Raw genomic sequence first — 18,253 nt, forward strand, 5'->3', positions numbered from 1 at the left:
GCTTTTCGCCCTTAGGTGTCTTACTGGTTATTATTACTATTATTATTGTTGTTACAATGAAAGCCGGGCTAAGTTACAAGGTGGTGCACGCAGCTGTGTAATGTCCTTTACGTGGGACCATTTGGTTTCATTTTACACTCTCAGGAGTTAAAGATCTTACGGGGTCCATTTGGTTACCTACTCTCCGTCATTTAGTGTTCTTTAATAAGGTAAATCTATTTGAAGCAGCCTGTATACCACGTAATTACCATGATATCTCAGGTCTGTGAAGAACAAAGCTTGTTTTGATGTTGTGTGCTTTGTCTGACACACAACACCTTCATTATGGGTCATTTTGCATTTGTACTGTAGTTAATTATACAATTAAAATGGGATGATTAAAGCTGTTGGTTCGTAGGACAATCTGTACCTTGAAAATCATCACTGAAAAAACAAACATTACTGTATCCTTTTCAGCATCAATAACAACATGATCAAATGACATACATTAGTAAAGAAAACATCATCTAACCACATTTCCAATTGAGTGAGAAAAGAAGCTGTTACTGGAACTGATAAAACCGTATGTGTGTGTGTGTGTGTGGTCACGATAGGTGGAGCTAGCGGATATCCTGACCAGAATGGTTGGAGCTTGTGGTCACAGAACTAACTAGAACTAGACCTTACCCGTTCAAAGATGTGTGCTCCAAAATATACTGTGCAGAGTGTGGGTTGTGGGGAAAGTTACTGTAACTGGTGCGTGCGTGAGAGCATCATGTAAGGAGCAGCTCATGGAGGAGTGTATATTTATTTACCCGTTGGAAGATGAGACACACATCAAACGCACAGAGAGAGAGAGAGAGAGAGAGAAAGTTACTGTAACTGGTGCGTGCGTGAGAGCATCATGTAAGGAGCAGCTCATGGAGGAGTGTATATTTATTTACCCGTTGGAAGATGAGACACACATCAGAGAGAGAGAGAGAGAGAGAGAGAGAGAGAGAGAGAGAGAGAGAGAGAGAGAGAGAGAGAGAGAGAGAGAGAGGGGTGTGGGGCTACAGATCCCATGGCCTGGAGGAACAGACCGTAACCCTGGCAACAGACAGTAGAAAACGCTAATAAAGCTTTAATTTGGGAGAAATGAAATTCGGGCTTCACAGTTATGTCAGGTGTGTTCATATGCTAATGGTGATGCGATTTCAGATCAATTGCTCCAGCCACTGAGGAGAAACGCTGTTACAGACGGACGGACAGACATTCGCAAAATTATATGTTTGATGGTACTAGCAGCAAGCAAGAGATATAGAACTAAAGTGTGGTTAAAGTCCACATTCCTTTTGCAGATCACAACGGATTTACTGCAGTCATGCATATCGACTTAAATCTGTCCAGTATAACCTCATGAACCTCCTTAAGCACAGACTGCATAAAGGATTGTGCTTATTTTGTATACATGTAGCCCATTTTCCTAGATTTATCTGTCTGTAGTGCACAAGCTGCTCTGCTTGCTGCTGTTAGGGTGACAAATGAAGTGTTTGGGTAGTTCCAACAAAAGTAGATAAAAAGTATGCCTCCCCATTATGTACACTACAGTGTAAGCCAGAGTTTATGAGTGTTATATCAACATGGCCAGACTTATGTCACCAGACGTGACACGTCTCCATGCACCGACCTCCTCCAAGCACCGATTTACAGTGTAGCTCTGCGTCTCTCCACTGTCCCAAAAGCTAGAGCATTTAAAGTTTGAGGAATGAGATTGTCAGTGTCTTGTCATTTTGTAGTTACTGTATTTCAAGGAATTCTACAGGTAAATTATCTTGTTATTACATTAGTAGTAGTTGTAAAATAGAGTTGGTTCAGTTGTTTAGCTTATTGCTTACACAGACTAGTCAAAGCTTAGCAGATCAATCTGTTGGACGAGGCGGCTGTGGCTCAGGAGGTAGCGCGGCCGCTTGGGAATCAGAAGGCCTTATATAATAATCCTGCCTGGTGTAGAACAAGAGACACTTTAAATAAATATAAAACTATACAGATGTATGCACTATCCTCCTGCCTGGTGTAGAACATGAGATAGAAATTGTATCAACGTATGGTAAGCCTAAAGTTATGACATCAGCACAGAGTAGACCACAATTGATTGAACTAGAGGTTCGCGGCCCTTCGGGCCGCTCACATCTAGAGATCGCGCCTGCTTCGCAGGCGCTCACAGCTACGTTGCAGCAGTGATCCACCCACATCCATCCATCCACATCCATCCATCCACATCCATCCATCCATCCACACATCCATCCATCCATCCACATCCATCAATCCACATCCATCCATCCATCCATCCATCCACACATCCATCCATCCACATCCATCCATCCATCCATCCACATCCATCCATCCATCCATCCATCCACATCCATCCATCCATCCATCCATGCATCCAACCACATCCACATCCATCCATCCACATCCACCCATCCACATCCATCCATCCATCCACATCCATCCACATCCATCCATGCATCCATCCATCCACATCCATCCATCCATCTGTCTGTCTGTCTGTCTGTCCATCCATCCATCCATCCATCCACATCCATCCATCCACATCCATCCACATCCATCCATCCATCCATCCACATCCATCCACCCATCCACATCCATCCATCCACATCCATCCATTCGCATCCATCCATCCATCCATCCATGCATCCATCCATCCATCCATCCATCCACATCCATGCATCGATCCATCCATCCATCCATCGATCCATCCATCCACATCCATCCATCCATCCATCCATCCATGCATCCATCCACATCCATCCATCCACTTACTGTACTGTACTTTACTGTACTCTACTGTACTGTACTTTACTGTACTCTACTGTACTCTACTGTACCTTACTGTACTGTACTTTAATGTACTCTACTGTACCTTACTGTACTGTACTTTAATGTACTCTACTGTACCTTACTGTACTGTACTTTAATGTACTCTACTGTACCTTACTGTACTGTACTCTACTGTACCTTACTGTATTGTACTTTGTACATTAATGTACTTTAATGTACTCTACTGTACTCTACTTTACCTTACTGTCCTGTACTTTAATGTACTCTACTGTACCTTACTTTACCTTACTGTACTTTAATGTACTCTACTGTACTCTACTTTACCTTACTGTACTGTACTTTAATGTACTCTACTGTACTCTACTTTACCTTACTGTCCTGTACTCTACTGTGCTCTACTTTACCTTACTGTACTTTGCTGTACTCTACTGTACTCTACTTTACCTTACTGTACTTTGCTGTACTCTACTGTACTCTACTTTACCTTACTGTACTTTGCTGTACACTACTGTACCTGACTGTACCGTATTGTACTGTACTGTACTTTGCTGTACTGTACTGTACCGTATTGCACTGTACTCTACTTTACCTTACTGTACTTTGCTTTACTCTACTGTACCTGACTGTACCGTATTGTACTGTACTGTACTTTGCTGTACTGTACTGTACTGTACTGTACTGTACCGTATTGCACTGTACTCTACTTTACCTTACTGTACTTTGCTTTACTCTACTGTACCTGACTGTACCGTATTGTACTGTACTTTGCTGTACTCTACTGTACCTTGCTGTACCGTATTGTACTGTACTTTGCTGTACTCTACTGTACCTTGCTGTACCGTATTGTACTGTACTATGCTGTACCTTGCTGTACTGTATGTTACTGTACTGTAATCTACTGTATCTTACTGTACCGTATTGTACTGTACTCTACTTTACCTTACCTTACTGTACTTTGCTTTACTCTACTGTACCTGACTGTACCGTATTGTACTGTACTTTGCTGTACTCTACTGTACCTTGCTGTACCGTATTGTACTGTACTTTGCTGTACTCTACTGTACCTTGCTGTACCGTATTGTACTGTACTATGCTGTACCTTGCTGTACTGTATCTTACTGTACTGTAATCTACTGTATCTTACTCTACTGTACCTGACTGTACCGTATTGTACTGTACTTTGCTGTACTCTACTGTACCTTGCTGTACCGTATTGTACTGTACTTTGCTGTACTCTACTGTACCTTGCTGTACCGTATTGTACTGTACTATGCTGTACCTTGCTGTACTGTATCTTACTGTACTGTAATCTACTGTATCTTACTGTACCTCTCTCTCTCTCTCTCTCTCTCTCTCTCTCTTTCTCTCTCTCTCTCTTCTCTCTCTCCTCTCTCTCTCTCTCTAACCCCCCCCTTCCCTCTTGAAACCCGATACTCTTGTGACCATGATGACAAACTCACTCTACAGAGGATTGCGCAATAGGTATTGCGAAATAAGCATACAAACACAAACTGTACGGTAAATATGCATTTTGAAAAGATGACACTAAGTGGATTACGTTCAGCATAGCATGCAGTATATATTTCTGTAATAATGGTGACTTCCAACACGACCGAATGTCGGGAACCGCCGAACAGAATCCGTCTTTGGCCGTTTTGAGTTGGTGTGGCTGAGATGTTACAATATGCTATTGAATGTTACAATATGCTACTAAGTCTCAGAGAGTCAGTTTATCGTTGCCCATTACGTGCCTCGTTATACATTCTCACAGCAAAAGGCACAAAGGACTGACGAACCCCCTCCAGCCTCATCTTGGAGTAGAGGAATAAGTCCTTCCTATTGTTGCTAACTCGCTCTTCAATCTTCATGTGGAGGGAGTGGTTGGCCCTGATGGCCTCCAGCTCCCTCAGTATGCATACCTTCACCACATTCTCCTGTCCAGTACTAGCCACAATGACATAGCCAGCTCTCCTCAACAGCCTGTTTAGACTTGTGTCCGCAGCCTTTATGTGAACCCCCCCAGGACAGGCAATTGCAAAGAAGAGCTATGTGAACAATGTGAAGTCTTTGCAAAGTCTGTCACCGCTCTGCATAGCTTGCATACCCCTTAATTAAGTAGGTACTGTGGCCGTTCGCAGACCTGGTTGCCTTGTGCAACAGTTGTACTACCGTAGCGTCCAAGGCTCTTCGAGTAGAGTCCATGCTGTGGCTGCTATGAACGCGCACTCAGTCCAGCCCAGTCCCAGGGCTAGGGGTCTGAGTTGCCGTCGCTGTGCCATCTATTGCATCCCATTACGGGAAAGCTTTCTTCTCTCATTGCCTTTCAACCTCTGACTATCTACCATTGACTGCTTGCCAAATGTCATCCCATCGCTGGCAAAGTTACTGCTACACTATACTCTTGGGCACGAGCTGTCATAGACAGCTGATACCCAGTTGTACAAGGTACTATATGCTAACTGTAGCATTAAAGGTCTTTGCACACAGGGTCCGATTTTCCGTTCAGAAAAACAGACAATTTTGTCAGAATCTGGACAAATTCGGACCCGGTGTGCATGAGGTCATAGAGACACCACATATTCATTTATTGTAAGTAATTTTTTTCCATGCAGAAAATTGGATCCTGTGTGCAAAGGCTCCAGACAAACGGTTTTCCCTACCGCCAGGGTGTGGCGGTAGTAGGAGGGCGTGTCACGTGTGTCAGAAAGTAAAGTCTGGGAAGCCAGTGGAGGGAGCGGAGAAGGGGGGAGAGATGTGAAATTTTGGCTGGTTGAAGACCAATCGTGCTGCGGCATTCTGGAAAGGAGACTGAAAGGTTTTTAATTAATCTCTGCCAGGGCTTGTTGTAGAGCAGCTATTTTCAGCTAAAGGCTGGATACCATTCCCAGTTTGACAGTATGTCTGTTCTCCATCTGTTTCTGCTGTGTTTGTCCTGTTCAAATGGCACAGCATGATTGCAACAAACTTCTACCTGAGGAGGACTGCAGTACTGCCTGCGTTAACTTTTCTTAAGCGATATGCATAGCCTGCTCAATACCTTTAATATTCCACTCATTTTGAAAGAATGTAATTCTTCTTATTCCATTATTTAAGAATATATACAGTGTATTTACTGTATATATACATTGCTAACCCAATACCTGATGACACTGCATGATAAATGTTCACCGGGCGGAAATACAGAGGGGGAACCACAGGAAGGACAAAAGATATTAATATTTCAGCCCAGGCAGCCCCATTGTTCTATATTATATGAAGGGATGTTATGCATTTCTGTGTACAATATAACTTACATCTAATTGTAACTTTTTATATCGATGACTAGTAAGGTTGTTTATTCAATTCCTGTCTTTATTCTAAGCATCTTACACTAAACACACAGGTTTAATAGTTTACACAAATATCCAAGGTTTTTAGGATCAGATGCAATATTTATCAGAGAACATTGTTCATACAATTATGCTACTAAGAGACCGTTTATGTTCGATCTGTGAATATTAGAACTAACTCAACACTAAGCACATACTTTGGGTGCTCATATCCCCGGGCAGGTATGGACTAGTATACTATAATTCAGTCTCTGTCTGTCACACAAAATGTGTCACTGGCATAACTCAGCCTGTTCGGTCTCAAACTTGGCGTTTGTGTCTCATAACCCTGAGGTGTGCAGAGCCGAATGGAATCATAAATATCTGTAATTCTGCATTTGGGTCTGAGAAAGAGTACATTTTCCGCGTGTTCTGGAGATTGTATGCATCGGCTTCTCTGATTGTCAACCCAAACCGTCTGCTTAACTGTTTGCATCGCTTGTGCCGCAAGCCAGTATAAATGGAACGACTTGTATCGTTCTTGACATGCGTGGCCCCAAATAGGCCGGTGCCCGAAGGTCGCTGTCCTAGTATGATTAACTCTGAGTATAAGTGTGAAAAATGACAAACACCAGTGTGACAGAAAGCATCTTTGCATAAGTGAGTGATGATGTGAGAGATGGGAACTGAAGAATCCATGCTGCTCGTCCTCCATATTCGTAACCCATGCATTGGATGATTCTATTTAACAAAATGGTATTTTCACTGGTTCTTGCTTCTCCAGAATCAGGAGTTTTGCACTTCAATTAAGTTGCCTAATTATGTTTTCTAATTGAGCCCTTTTCAGTTAAATGATCCTTTCCCTTGTGCTCAGAGAGGTTAGGATGAAAAGGAGACTGTCTCCAGACACCAAAAGACACCCTTAACACAAGGAAAGAGAGGAGTGAATCAGCAAAGCAAGCAGCCAGCCTAGAGGTTTTTATGCCCACAGTAATATTTAGTACATCGACAGTACCTTTGCCAAGAAGACATGAAAGCACATGGGCCTATTTCTTGAAGCAGGTGTCCATATCTATGCCTTTTTGTATTGTGAATAGATCCCCTCTTAATCTTTCAACTTTTTGAGAAAATGCGAGCCTTGTAGGTAAAATAAAATAAATCCTTTCACACAAAGCTCAAGGACCTAATTTTCTATAACATGAAATCACTCCATAGTCCATACACAATCACTTTGCACCACACTGAATGATCGGCAGCCTTTCTTTCAGGTGCTACTTGTTGTTTTGCTTGGCGATGAGCTTGATCAATTCCCCCCCTCTTTTGATGAAATGTACAGTATTTCTCTTCATATGAACTTAGTGTTTTGAACGAAGGGCCTGACTGACACAGGTTTTTTGAGATATTGGGGTGTGTGTGTTTGTAATTAATTCCCCTGCCACTATTGTCAATTGCTCATGGGGGAAATACATTGGAAAACTGGTTTATATGTAAAGTGACAACTTGTTGGCACTATACGTTATATATATATATATATATATATATATATATTACTCACACGTTATATATAGGCTATATGAAAATATGCTGCCATATTAACTGTAGTAGGCCAATTTCGTCCGACCAATATATTGGTCGAGCTGTAATGTTTTGTATTAATTTGATCCAGTATTCATACTTCTTAAACTGTGGTAGGCCAATTTTGGTCGACCAATATATTGGTCATACTGTAATGTTTTGTATTAATTGTATCCAGTATTCATATTTCTTTGCTTTCTCTCCTCTACAGGATGGCTCCAGGCAACGTAGGGAGAGGAAGAAGACTGTGTCATTCAGCAGCATGCCTACGGAGAAGAAAATCAGCAGCGCGAGTGACTGCATTAATGCAATGGTGGATGGTTCAGAGCTAAAGAAAGTGCGTTCCAACTCTCGCATTTACCACCGATACTTTCTGCTAGATGCAGACATGCAGTCTCTGAGGTGGGAGCCCTCAAAGAAGGAGTCAGAAAAGGCCAAAATTGACATCAAGTCAATCAAGGAAGTTCGGACGGGAAAGAACACAGACACTTTTCGAACCAATGGAACCTATGACCAGATATCAGAAGACTGTGCTTTTTCTATCATATACAGTGAGAACTATGAGTCACTGGACCTGGTGGCAAACTCTGCAGACGTGGCCAACACATGGGTTACAGGGTTGAGGTACCTGATATCCTATGGAAAACACACATTGAATATGATAGAGAGCAATCAGAACAACATGCGTTCCTCTTGGCTTGGTGAACTGTTTGATGAAGCAGATGTTAAGGACAGCAAACAAATAAGCATATGTGCTGCTGTGCAGCTGGTCAAAAATCTAAACCCTGGAATAAAAAATGTTAAAATAGAGCTCAAATTCAAGGAGTTTCACAAGGCTAAAGACAAAGTAGGTTCTGACGTGACCAAGGAGGAATTCATTGAAGTCTTTCATGACCTCTGCACCAGACCGGAAATCTACTTCCTTCTCGTTCAATTTTCTAGCAATAAAGAATTTCTTGATACGAAGGACTTGATGATATTTCTGGAGGCAGAGCAGGGTATGGCAGAAGTTAGCGAAGACACTAGCTTAGAGGTCATTCAGAATTACGAGCCCTCAAAAGAGGGACAGCTTAAAGGCTGGCTTTCCCTCGATGGGTTTACAAATTACCTTATGTCGCCAGAGTGCCATATATTTGACCCTGAACATAAAACGGTGTGCCAGGACATGAACCAGCCTTTGACCCACTATTACATCAATGCTTCACATAACACATACCTGATTGAGGACCAGTTTAGAGGGCCTTCTGATATAACGGGCTATATCCGTGCCCTGAAAATGGGCTGCCGCAGTGTAGAGCTAGATGTTTGGGATGGACCTGACAATGAACCCGTCATTTACACTGGCCACACAATGACCTCGCAGATAGTCTTTCGCAGTGTCATTGACATCATCAACAAATATGCCTTTGTTGCGTCCGAGTTCCCACTCATACTGTGTCTGGAAAACCACTGTTCCTTAAAGCAGCAGCAAGTCATGTTTCAGCATCTGAAAAAGATCCTTGGGGACAAGATCCATCTAGATGCTCCCAAACCTGAGGACTGCTACCTGCCGTCACCCTCTGTGCTGAAGGGGAAGATCCTGCTGAAGGGCAAGAAACTGGGCACCAGCTGCACTGGTTCAGAAGGAGAGGTGACGGATGAAGATGAGGGGGCTGAGATGTCCCAAAGGACGAGCATCGAGTCTGTGGAGGAGCAGACCATTGCACCCAAGAAGTTCCAGCTGTCTAAAGACCTCTCTGAACTTGTGACCTTGTGCAAGTCAGTAGAGTTTAAAGACTTTTCAACGTCTTTTCAGTCTCAGAAGCCCTGGGAACTTTGCTCTTTCAATGAAGTCTTTGCCAGTCGTTGCGCCAGTGATTTCCCAGGTGACTTTGTCAACTACAACAAGAAATTTCTGGCCAGAGTCTACCCCAGTCCGATGCGGATTGACTCTAGTAACATGAATCCTCAAGATTTTTGGAAGTGTGGTTGCCAGATAGTGGCAATGAACTACCAGACCCCTGGCCTGATGATGGATTTGAATATTGGCTGGTTCCGTCAAAATGGGAACTGTGGCTATGTGCTGCGTCCGGCGATCATGAGGGAGCAGGTATCATATTTCAGTGCCAATACGAAAGATTCAGTGCCAGGTGTGTCCCCACAGCTCTTACACATCAAGATCATCAGTGGACAAAACTTTCCCAAACCCAAAGGCTCAGGTGCCAAAGGTGACGTGGTAGACCCTTACGTGTACGTGGAGATTCATGGCATTCCCGCTGACTGTGCAGAGCAGAGGACTAAAACGGTCAACCAAAATGGAGAAAACCCACTGTTTGATGAAAGTTTTGAGTTTCAGATCAACCTCCCTGAGCTGGCCATGGTGCGCTTTGTGGTGCTAGACGATGACTACATTGGTGACGAATTCATTGGCCAGTACACAATTCCGTTTGAGTGTCTCCAGCCGGGTTTCAGACACATACCCCTACAGTCACTGACTGGCGAGGTTCTGCCACATGCCTGGTTGTTTGTTCACGTGGCCATAACCAATCGAAGAGGAGGTGGAAAGCCCCATAAAAGAGGACTGTCAGTGCGAAAGGGCAAGCGAAGTAGAGAATATGCCACCATGAGAGTGCTGTTGATAAAGGCCGTGGATGATGTCTTCAAGACTGCAATGCTGCCACTTAGGGAGGCGACAGACCTGAGAGAAAACATGCAGGTAAGAGCTCAAGACATACATTTGCTCTCAAACGGCTAAACCAATTAATCCAGGAACAGATCCAATATCAACATGAATGTGGTGTATATGAACTGTTTGTTTTTCTATCTCTAAGCATGGGAATGTTCTGCACCCAAAGGAGAGATCATGAGAAAATTGAGCCCCACGTCCTGCATAGATCATAGCCTGATTTAATACAAGGGTTGTGGAGCATCAGAGAATAGACATGCTTGATTTAATCAGATTTGATCTAATCCGTATGTGTTGCATAACAGTCAAGACAGGGAGACTTAAAGCTCAGAGGTAGCCTGTTCTTTAGATGCAAGCTGAGGGGGTTGTATTTAGAGATCCAGGTAATAATTATATAGGACGAAGGTGATGCTGCACTTATAGCCTTATGCTTGTAATTATTTGTAGTTCACAATATTTCATGCTGTGAAATTGTTATACTATAGATCTAAACTAGATCTATAGTATAACAAAGAATGCACAAAGTGTTTACATCTAACTGTTTCACTTCCATTACAAACCTGAACCTAACATCTGATTTTTAAACAGGTCCTACTCACTTTATTTATATAGGCCTACAAAGCAGGGTGTGTTTGACTGGAGTACTTGCAAACACAATCATTTCTGTGTGCACATTCACATCATGTGTGCCTTCCATATTTGTCCTAAATATTTTTAGGCTCTGAACATCAAACAAAGAAATTATAGCATAAGGAAATCCTGGCTATAATTGACTCTGTCACAACACTCTGCGGTTGGTCTCTTGTGGTGGCTCATTTCATGCTGTCCATTAGGATTTATTTTACTTGCTCTGTTTGCATCACAGTCATTGTATGATAACAAAGCCACCGTGGCCTTGAGACTATCACACATCCAGGGCGTCCTCCATCATTGTTTGACCCACTGGTTGTTAATGTTTATGCAGGATAAATGTGTATTTCTACAGGAAGGTAGTATATATTTGTATTTTTACAGGAAGGTTATGTTGTGTGTGTCTAGGGTAGGACATTGCATGTCCATGCTTCATTAGTAGAACAATGTCCTTAAAATAAAACTTCTCACGGGCACAAGTGTTCTCTCCACCAATTCCTCTGCTAGCTTCTATGATGGTCACACCTCTAAACAGGTGAAAGAATTCAAGTTAAATCAAGATGTGATGTTTGGTCACATTTGTTTTACACAAATCCACAAATCTAAAAAAAAGCCACCACTTACCATTCCCTCTATCTCTTTAAAGGGCTGTATGATTTCAATATGATTTTCTTTCCTTAAGCTACTTTCAATTTGGCTGAGGTGCTACAGTAATTGCGTTTCTAGCAATAGGCCAACATCTTAATAAACCCACAATATCATTGTGTGGATGTTGCATAGTGTCTTGTAGGCGAGAGAGAGGTGGCAAAGCAAAAGGTCTAATGTAAACAAAATAAAGCAAATTCTTTCATGATATTCTAATGAGGACAGCATATCAATGTTGCCGGACAAATCATGAATTGCTTTAATCTAGTTCTACTTATTACATCACTGTTTATTGTTTCTTTTTTTCCATCACTTTCTCATTCTTTTTTTGAATGTGATAAGTTACCAAATGTTCCCTTTCCTCCTTTGTCTGCAGAACGCCATAGTTCCGTTCAAAGAGCTCTGTGGCCTGTCAGCTGTGGCTAACCTGAAACAGTGCATTCTGGCCCTTTCCCCTCGGCTGATTGGAACTGACAACAACCCCCTTCTGTTATTCAACCTCAAAGACCAGTACCCTACCTTAGAACCCCAGGTGCCACCGGCGGAGGTCCTCAAGAAGGTCATCACCACCTATGACATGGTGAGTACATGTCAGCATGGATAATAAGATAATACATGCGACTTATATAGAGCTAGGTACTCAAAGTCGCTTTAGAGAACAAGATAAAAGGATACTGCATCTGCCCTACTTCCACTGCTGAAAAAATAGTGGAACATTATACAACTTCTACAGTATATATTGTCATATTTGCCTAACATTTTTCAGTCAATGCAAATTAAATTACAGTTGCACACTTCTCTCGATACAAAACGGTTATTCATTAATACAACAACATGTTTTGGCGTGTGTATCAATCCGTAATTGTTTTTTTTTTTTGGGTGAACTGAAATCTGTGGAGGGAGCGTTATGTAACCGCTGTGTAAAGTAGTACAATCAATGGTGTTGACAATGGTGTTGACAATGAATTGAAGTTATGCAACATGCCACTGACAAAGCCATTACTGTCAGCACAGCCTGTGCACTACTGATTCTCAGCATGTTGTTGTAAAAGCATCATACTTTGTTTCAGAAGACCAAAACCCCTGAATAATCCTGTGACAATTAAGAGCAAGCACAGAGCTACTTTGATTGTGTGATTATGGATTAGAGTTAAGGTAATTTGATCTACAGTATTTCAACCATCAACCATTTATTGATGATTGCAGAATATAAAACTTTCATTCAAAACTTTCAAACTTTGGCATTTGAGTTTCACCCCCGCAGTTTTTGAATTATGCACTAAATACAACAAAAGCAGAACAACAAGAGCATCTTCAAAGCCCTATGACTGATCCCAGCATGCTCCCTCAAACCCCTACAACTGATCCAGAATGATGCAGCACGACTGGTCTTAAATCCTCCTAAATGTCCACATGCCCCCTTCTGTGTTCGCTTCACTGACTTCCAGCTGTGATGACCTATAAATGCAATCAAGTCCATGGTACCCCTTTACCTTCAGGATGATGATCCACACAGCACACTTAATTCAGCTGATACAAGAAGTCCCTCCCTTCACCATGACACCCTGGCCAACAATCTTAGACACTTCTCCCTCCTGGCTAACAAACTATGGAATGAACTCCCTCTCACTCCTCATTTTCACTCTTCATTTCTTATATCACTCCTTGTTACCTATAATTATTGACAGATGTTTGTTGTAATATGCAGACTTATGTTGGTTCATTGTTCACATATATTAGAGATGCACTGAGCAATTGGCCTGCGATCGGAATTGGCTGATTTCCAGCTGTTCAGCCATGATTAGTGACTGTCTGGTCAATCTCATAAATCTGATATTGTTCCAGAAATAATGTCAAGCACGCACAGTACACAGCGGCACAGTCAGTACAACACAACAAAAATGTTTGTGTGGACTTTTTTCAGCAAGAGTAGAAAATTTAAAGTGAGCAGTTGAACTACCTGTTAACCACGGTGAAAATACGTTTTAGGAATTTAATTACCTTGCGCATGCATTCACTCTATTCGCTGTAAGGATTTAGTTTCTTGGCTCTTTATACTAGGTAGGGTTTTGAGTGTCAAAAAGAATAGATCAACAAGCTAAGAGCGCACTGCGTAACCCGTTGTTACCTACTCGGCATCGCCCTCCAATTGACACCATCATATCCTAGCAAAGACATCTGTGACAGCTTGATGAGTCTTACCAGCTCAGTGGACTTGTGGGTAGAGTGTCCACTCTGAGATATGGAGGTCGCGCTTCAATCCCCGACTGGGTCATACCAAAGACTATAAAAATGGGACCCAATGCCTCGCTGCTTGTCACTCAGCATCAAGGGTTGGACTGGGGGTAAATCCCTTCGACATACTATCGTCATGTCCAGGGGTCAAGCTGTACATCAAGCTGACTCACGCTACAGAAGAGGGAGTTAGGCTCCCTATGGGCCTCATGGCTTGGCAAGGCTTACTTGATGAGTCTTAAAGCAACAATACTGACAGTAACCACATGAGCCGAAAAAAATAGAAAAATAGCCGATGTACAAGTTTGCAATTGCTTCACCATTTTCACACAAAAGCCTGAGTTGACGTTAAAATGATCCCAAACAACTCAATTAAATTAATTAGCATGTTTTAACCTTGCTGAATAAAGAATTCATTGATCTAGCAGCTGTGCATGCACAGCTTCAATTTGATAGTGTTTCCACTAAAGATTTTGTTCGCTCACTTCTTTGTGTCATCACTTCCAGTTACACTTTTTGAGCGGTGGTCACAACGCTCCTATACGTGGCCGTGTGTGTGGGTATGTCTGTCTCCGTCCGTCCGTCCGTGTCTGTCTGTCTGTATGTAGCCTACAGTACCTTTTATGACCACACATGTTAAGGGAGGGGCGCTGTTTTCAGGCCAGGCCAGGCACACACACACACGCACACGCACACACACACACACACACACACACACACACACACACACACACACACACACACACACACACACACAGGGGGGAGGGGGGTGGGGGGGGGGGGGGGGGGGGGTAAGAGGGTACTGTTGAGACTAGCCTGGGGGGGGGGCGACAGAATTCATAGAATTCATAGATATAGAACACAGAATATGTACAGTACAGTACAGTTAGGTACAGTAGAGTACAGTAAACCACCGCTCAGTTCACACGGGTGTGATTTTTATTTATCTACATTTAGCTACATTTATCCTGTCTCATGTATGAGTTCTCTCTCCTGATTGGATAAAGTTGCTATCCTGAGCTGAAAACAATGTTTTTGTTTACTAAAAAGCTGGAAAGGCAGAGAGAGACTAGTTACTGGACAAACACAATGGTAATGATGACTATATATGACGTACCATACCACTATTCAGAATATAGAGCTATTTAATAAAGTTAAACAAATTGCACCATTTACCTCATGGACCATTTTACAGCATCATTTGTTGATTAGGAATCATGCCACTAACTCTGATCTTGCACTTTGTTAGTCACTCTGAGTAAGGGCATCAGCTAATAAAAGTTGTAAAATGTGAGGCTGATATGTTAAAATGTCAAAAGGGCAAAGACGGTATCATAGACCAAACCATTAGTGTCACATTAAAAGTAATTTACTTGAAACAGTTTTAATGCGTATCATTTATTTTTACATGGTTTTACAAAAGGACCGCAGATAGTAGGCAACACACTTTGTTCAATGTTACAACATTTATGTTGGCCTACTTCAATTTCCAGTGAACTCACCAGAGGAGGACATTGTAAGAGATGTGTTACAGAAGTAGTCTGTGATTTGTAGTCGGGATTAACATTCTAGCTAGGCTACAATGCTTTGGAGTTGTTGTAATGGGTACACTTTATCTCAAAGCACTGAGCTATGAAAGAGGGGGACAGATTTTAAGGTGAAACTTCTTCTGCTCCACAATGCATAATTTCAAATGAAGTTCGTGTAATTGTACCTAGTAAAATATTTGTCTGGATAATTGAATCAGAGCAAAGAATTGCGGAAATGATGGATCCTTGGGCAGCAAAATCTAATCTATCCTAAATTAAGAGTGTGGGCTTAAGTGTTTTCATTTGGAAAAAGGGAGCTAGTAAATCAAGAGGCGCCGTGAAGGACAGGAGGGAGGAAGACTGAAGCATTGTGTTGGAATAAACCCTTTGGGAGTAACCAGCATTTGACATCCTAATTGGCAAGAATGGAAGTGGGTCTCAGTCCCTTACCCATTTACCCACAGAAAAACAAACAAACAAGGAACATTGAAAAGAGCCAACAATGCACTCTTATAGAATAAGGTCCAATGTCTGTATAATTCATATACAATGGCATGAATAATGGAAAGACTCCCAATTTCTCAGGACCCAGTGGACTACTAAGGTTGTTGGCCTTTGTCCTTTTTGTCAATTTGGTGGAAAAGTAGAGTTGGCATTTTGTTGCCATGTTATTTTTTGGTTTGATATTGAATTGCAGAAATGTCATAATACAATTCCAGTTGCCTGAGCATCAGTCTGCCTGAAGCACAATCATATTGTTTTATTTAGTGCTCAATTGTATTGGCAAGATAAATTCATTTATGAAATAAACATATAATTTGTAACCTATTTAGATGTCAGCAATTTGTGTAGTACCACTAAATACATCAATTACGTTGGCTAGTATTTAAGGCAGCACAGCACCACCCTTTTTACCTCAGTATGTCTCTGAGATGCTGAGTCTGCCACATAGACAGTAATTTTCTTCACCCATTAGGGAAGTAATCACAGTGTGCATGGCAGCTCTAAGCCTTGCTACTGCAGCTGTGGACTGTCACAAACAACCATACACACTTAGTCATGACTGCTACTTAGCATAACATGCAGTGTCTGCACACTTGTGAAACTACATTCATGCTCCCTATCAAATCATAAAGGTTTTTTGAAGAAAAAAAACATTTCGGATTTCGGATTTAACTCATACAGAGTATACGCTTCAATGAATATCCTGTGCTATCCCTAACCCCATCCTTAAAGGAGCACCTCACCTCTGGGACAACCATATCTTATTTTATTGTCGTTTGGGACACGATCAACACAATCCTGAGTTATTTCTTGTGTTCAATCTGTGTTTTTAGATATTTTAGTATTTCAGCATGCTACAACTGGTCAAATGATGCTTTGTAGCATGCTAAAAACACAGATTGAACACAAAAAATAACTTAGGATTGTGTTGATCGTGTCCCAAACAACAATAAAATAAGATCTGGTTGTCCCAGAGGTGAGGTGTCCTTTAACTAACAACTATCATCTAAGGTGATTTTCTATTCTTCTTCACTCCTGTTGATTTCAACACAAGTACCTCCTATTGTTTCTAAATAGGATTTAGAAAATGATTTCCCTGTTACCTCTGCTTGTCCCTGACCCCCTTAATAGTGGCAGTTCTGGGCAATATTCAGGACCAACTGTTAACCAAATCAATAATATGTTGAGATATGGATCCCACCCCCGAATCAGGCCACCCACTCCGTCAAGGTTAATTGACCCACACTTGATGAACAAGTTAGCTATAGAAACCTGATGTGCAAAATGGCACCATTTCTACTTTTGAAAATATCACACACACACAATATATGCCCATGTTGCCATACTTAATCCACCATTGCAATTTGTCTGCTCTATTTCTTTTCAATCTCTTTCTGGATGGACGACATGGCATGGGCACAGTGCGAGTCACTGTCCCTATTCATTCGTTTTTGTTTTCTTTTCAACTGTTCTCCTCCTGTCTCTTCTTCTTGGCAGCTGAGCTTGGCAGAGTGCTGCTTTTAACCAATTACACCCACACTACATACATTGAGGCCCTTGTATCCAACTGCCACAATAGAAATTGCACAGTCATTTCATGCAGTCATCACACTCATAAGATGGGTAGGTACTGTACTACTAGGTAGAAAAAGAATGTCCTATTTTTACTCTATTTATGATCTCAGTTAAATTAAGTGACCATAAAGGCAATAAAAAGGAAAGATCCAGAGTGTGTGTCAGGCCTGTGTCTATGGCACCCAGTCATGCGGTGGTGTATTTACCAGTATCTGTAATAGCAAACATACGCGTCATTAACTTCCTGAAGCACCACTGTGCATTTCCTCACGGGAGGAAATTAAGGACTTTTTGGGGGCCCAGATAGTGTGCGTAGGTTTATGAGGGAGACAGTATTTAACTTGCACATGGACTCCCAAGTTATTTTCTGTTTGTGCTATGGGGCACCGTGAGAGTTAAACCAGTATGCAGATCAGCAGAGTTTTGTGCTCTCAGTAAAGACTGAGAATAATAGCAGGATGAGCTCAACCTAGAGCCAGCTCCACAGCTATAATTCCTCTTGGCCTACTAGAAGAAAAGTGCGACGGTGTTCAGAGGAACCTGAAGCAGCCCTGTTGATGTGAATGGGGGCATGCATCCCTTCAGCCTGTGCATGCACACAGTAGGGCGAAGCCCCCTAGTGGCCATATTCTGGGTCAATAAAGCAAAGTGTACAAATGCAAATTGAAAATCAGCCATTACGAAACCATCAAGGCACCACCAAAATACAAAATACATCAACAAAATCAACTGTAAAATCTTCGACCAAAACTAAAACATTACAG

At 41.9% G+C, this 18,253-nt stretch overlaps 1 protein-coding gene across 1 annotated transcript in view; it reads left to right on the forward strand.

Moving 5' to 3' along the window:
- The window catches only part of plcl2 (phospholipase C like 2), a gene marked incomplete at its 3' end in the record, with an annotated part of 43,217 nt that overhangs the window by 13,408 nt on the left and 11,556 nt on the right, over positions 1-18,253 (forward strand). Inside the window, exons 2-3 of the mRNA XM_080737345.1 lie at positions 7,918-10,401; positions 12,023-12,226. Of these exons, the coding sequence (XP_080593471.1) occupies positions 7,969-10,401; positions 12,023-12,226 (2,637 nt within the window). The 5' untranslated portion in view covers positions 7,918-7,968. The remainder of the gene's footprint in view (positions 1-7,917; positions 10,402-12,022; positions 12,227-18,253) is intronic.

Source organism: Nannobrachium achirus (genome assembly GCF_963921795.1).
Source record: "Nannobrachium achirus genome assembly, chromosome: 2".
Taxonomy (NCBI): domain Eukaryota; kingdom Metazoa; phylum Chordata; class Actinopteri; order Myctophiformes; family Myctophidae; genus Nannobrachium; species Nannobrachium achirus.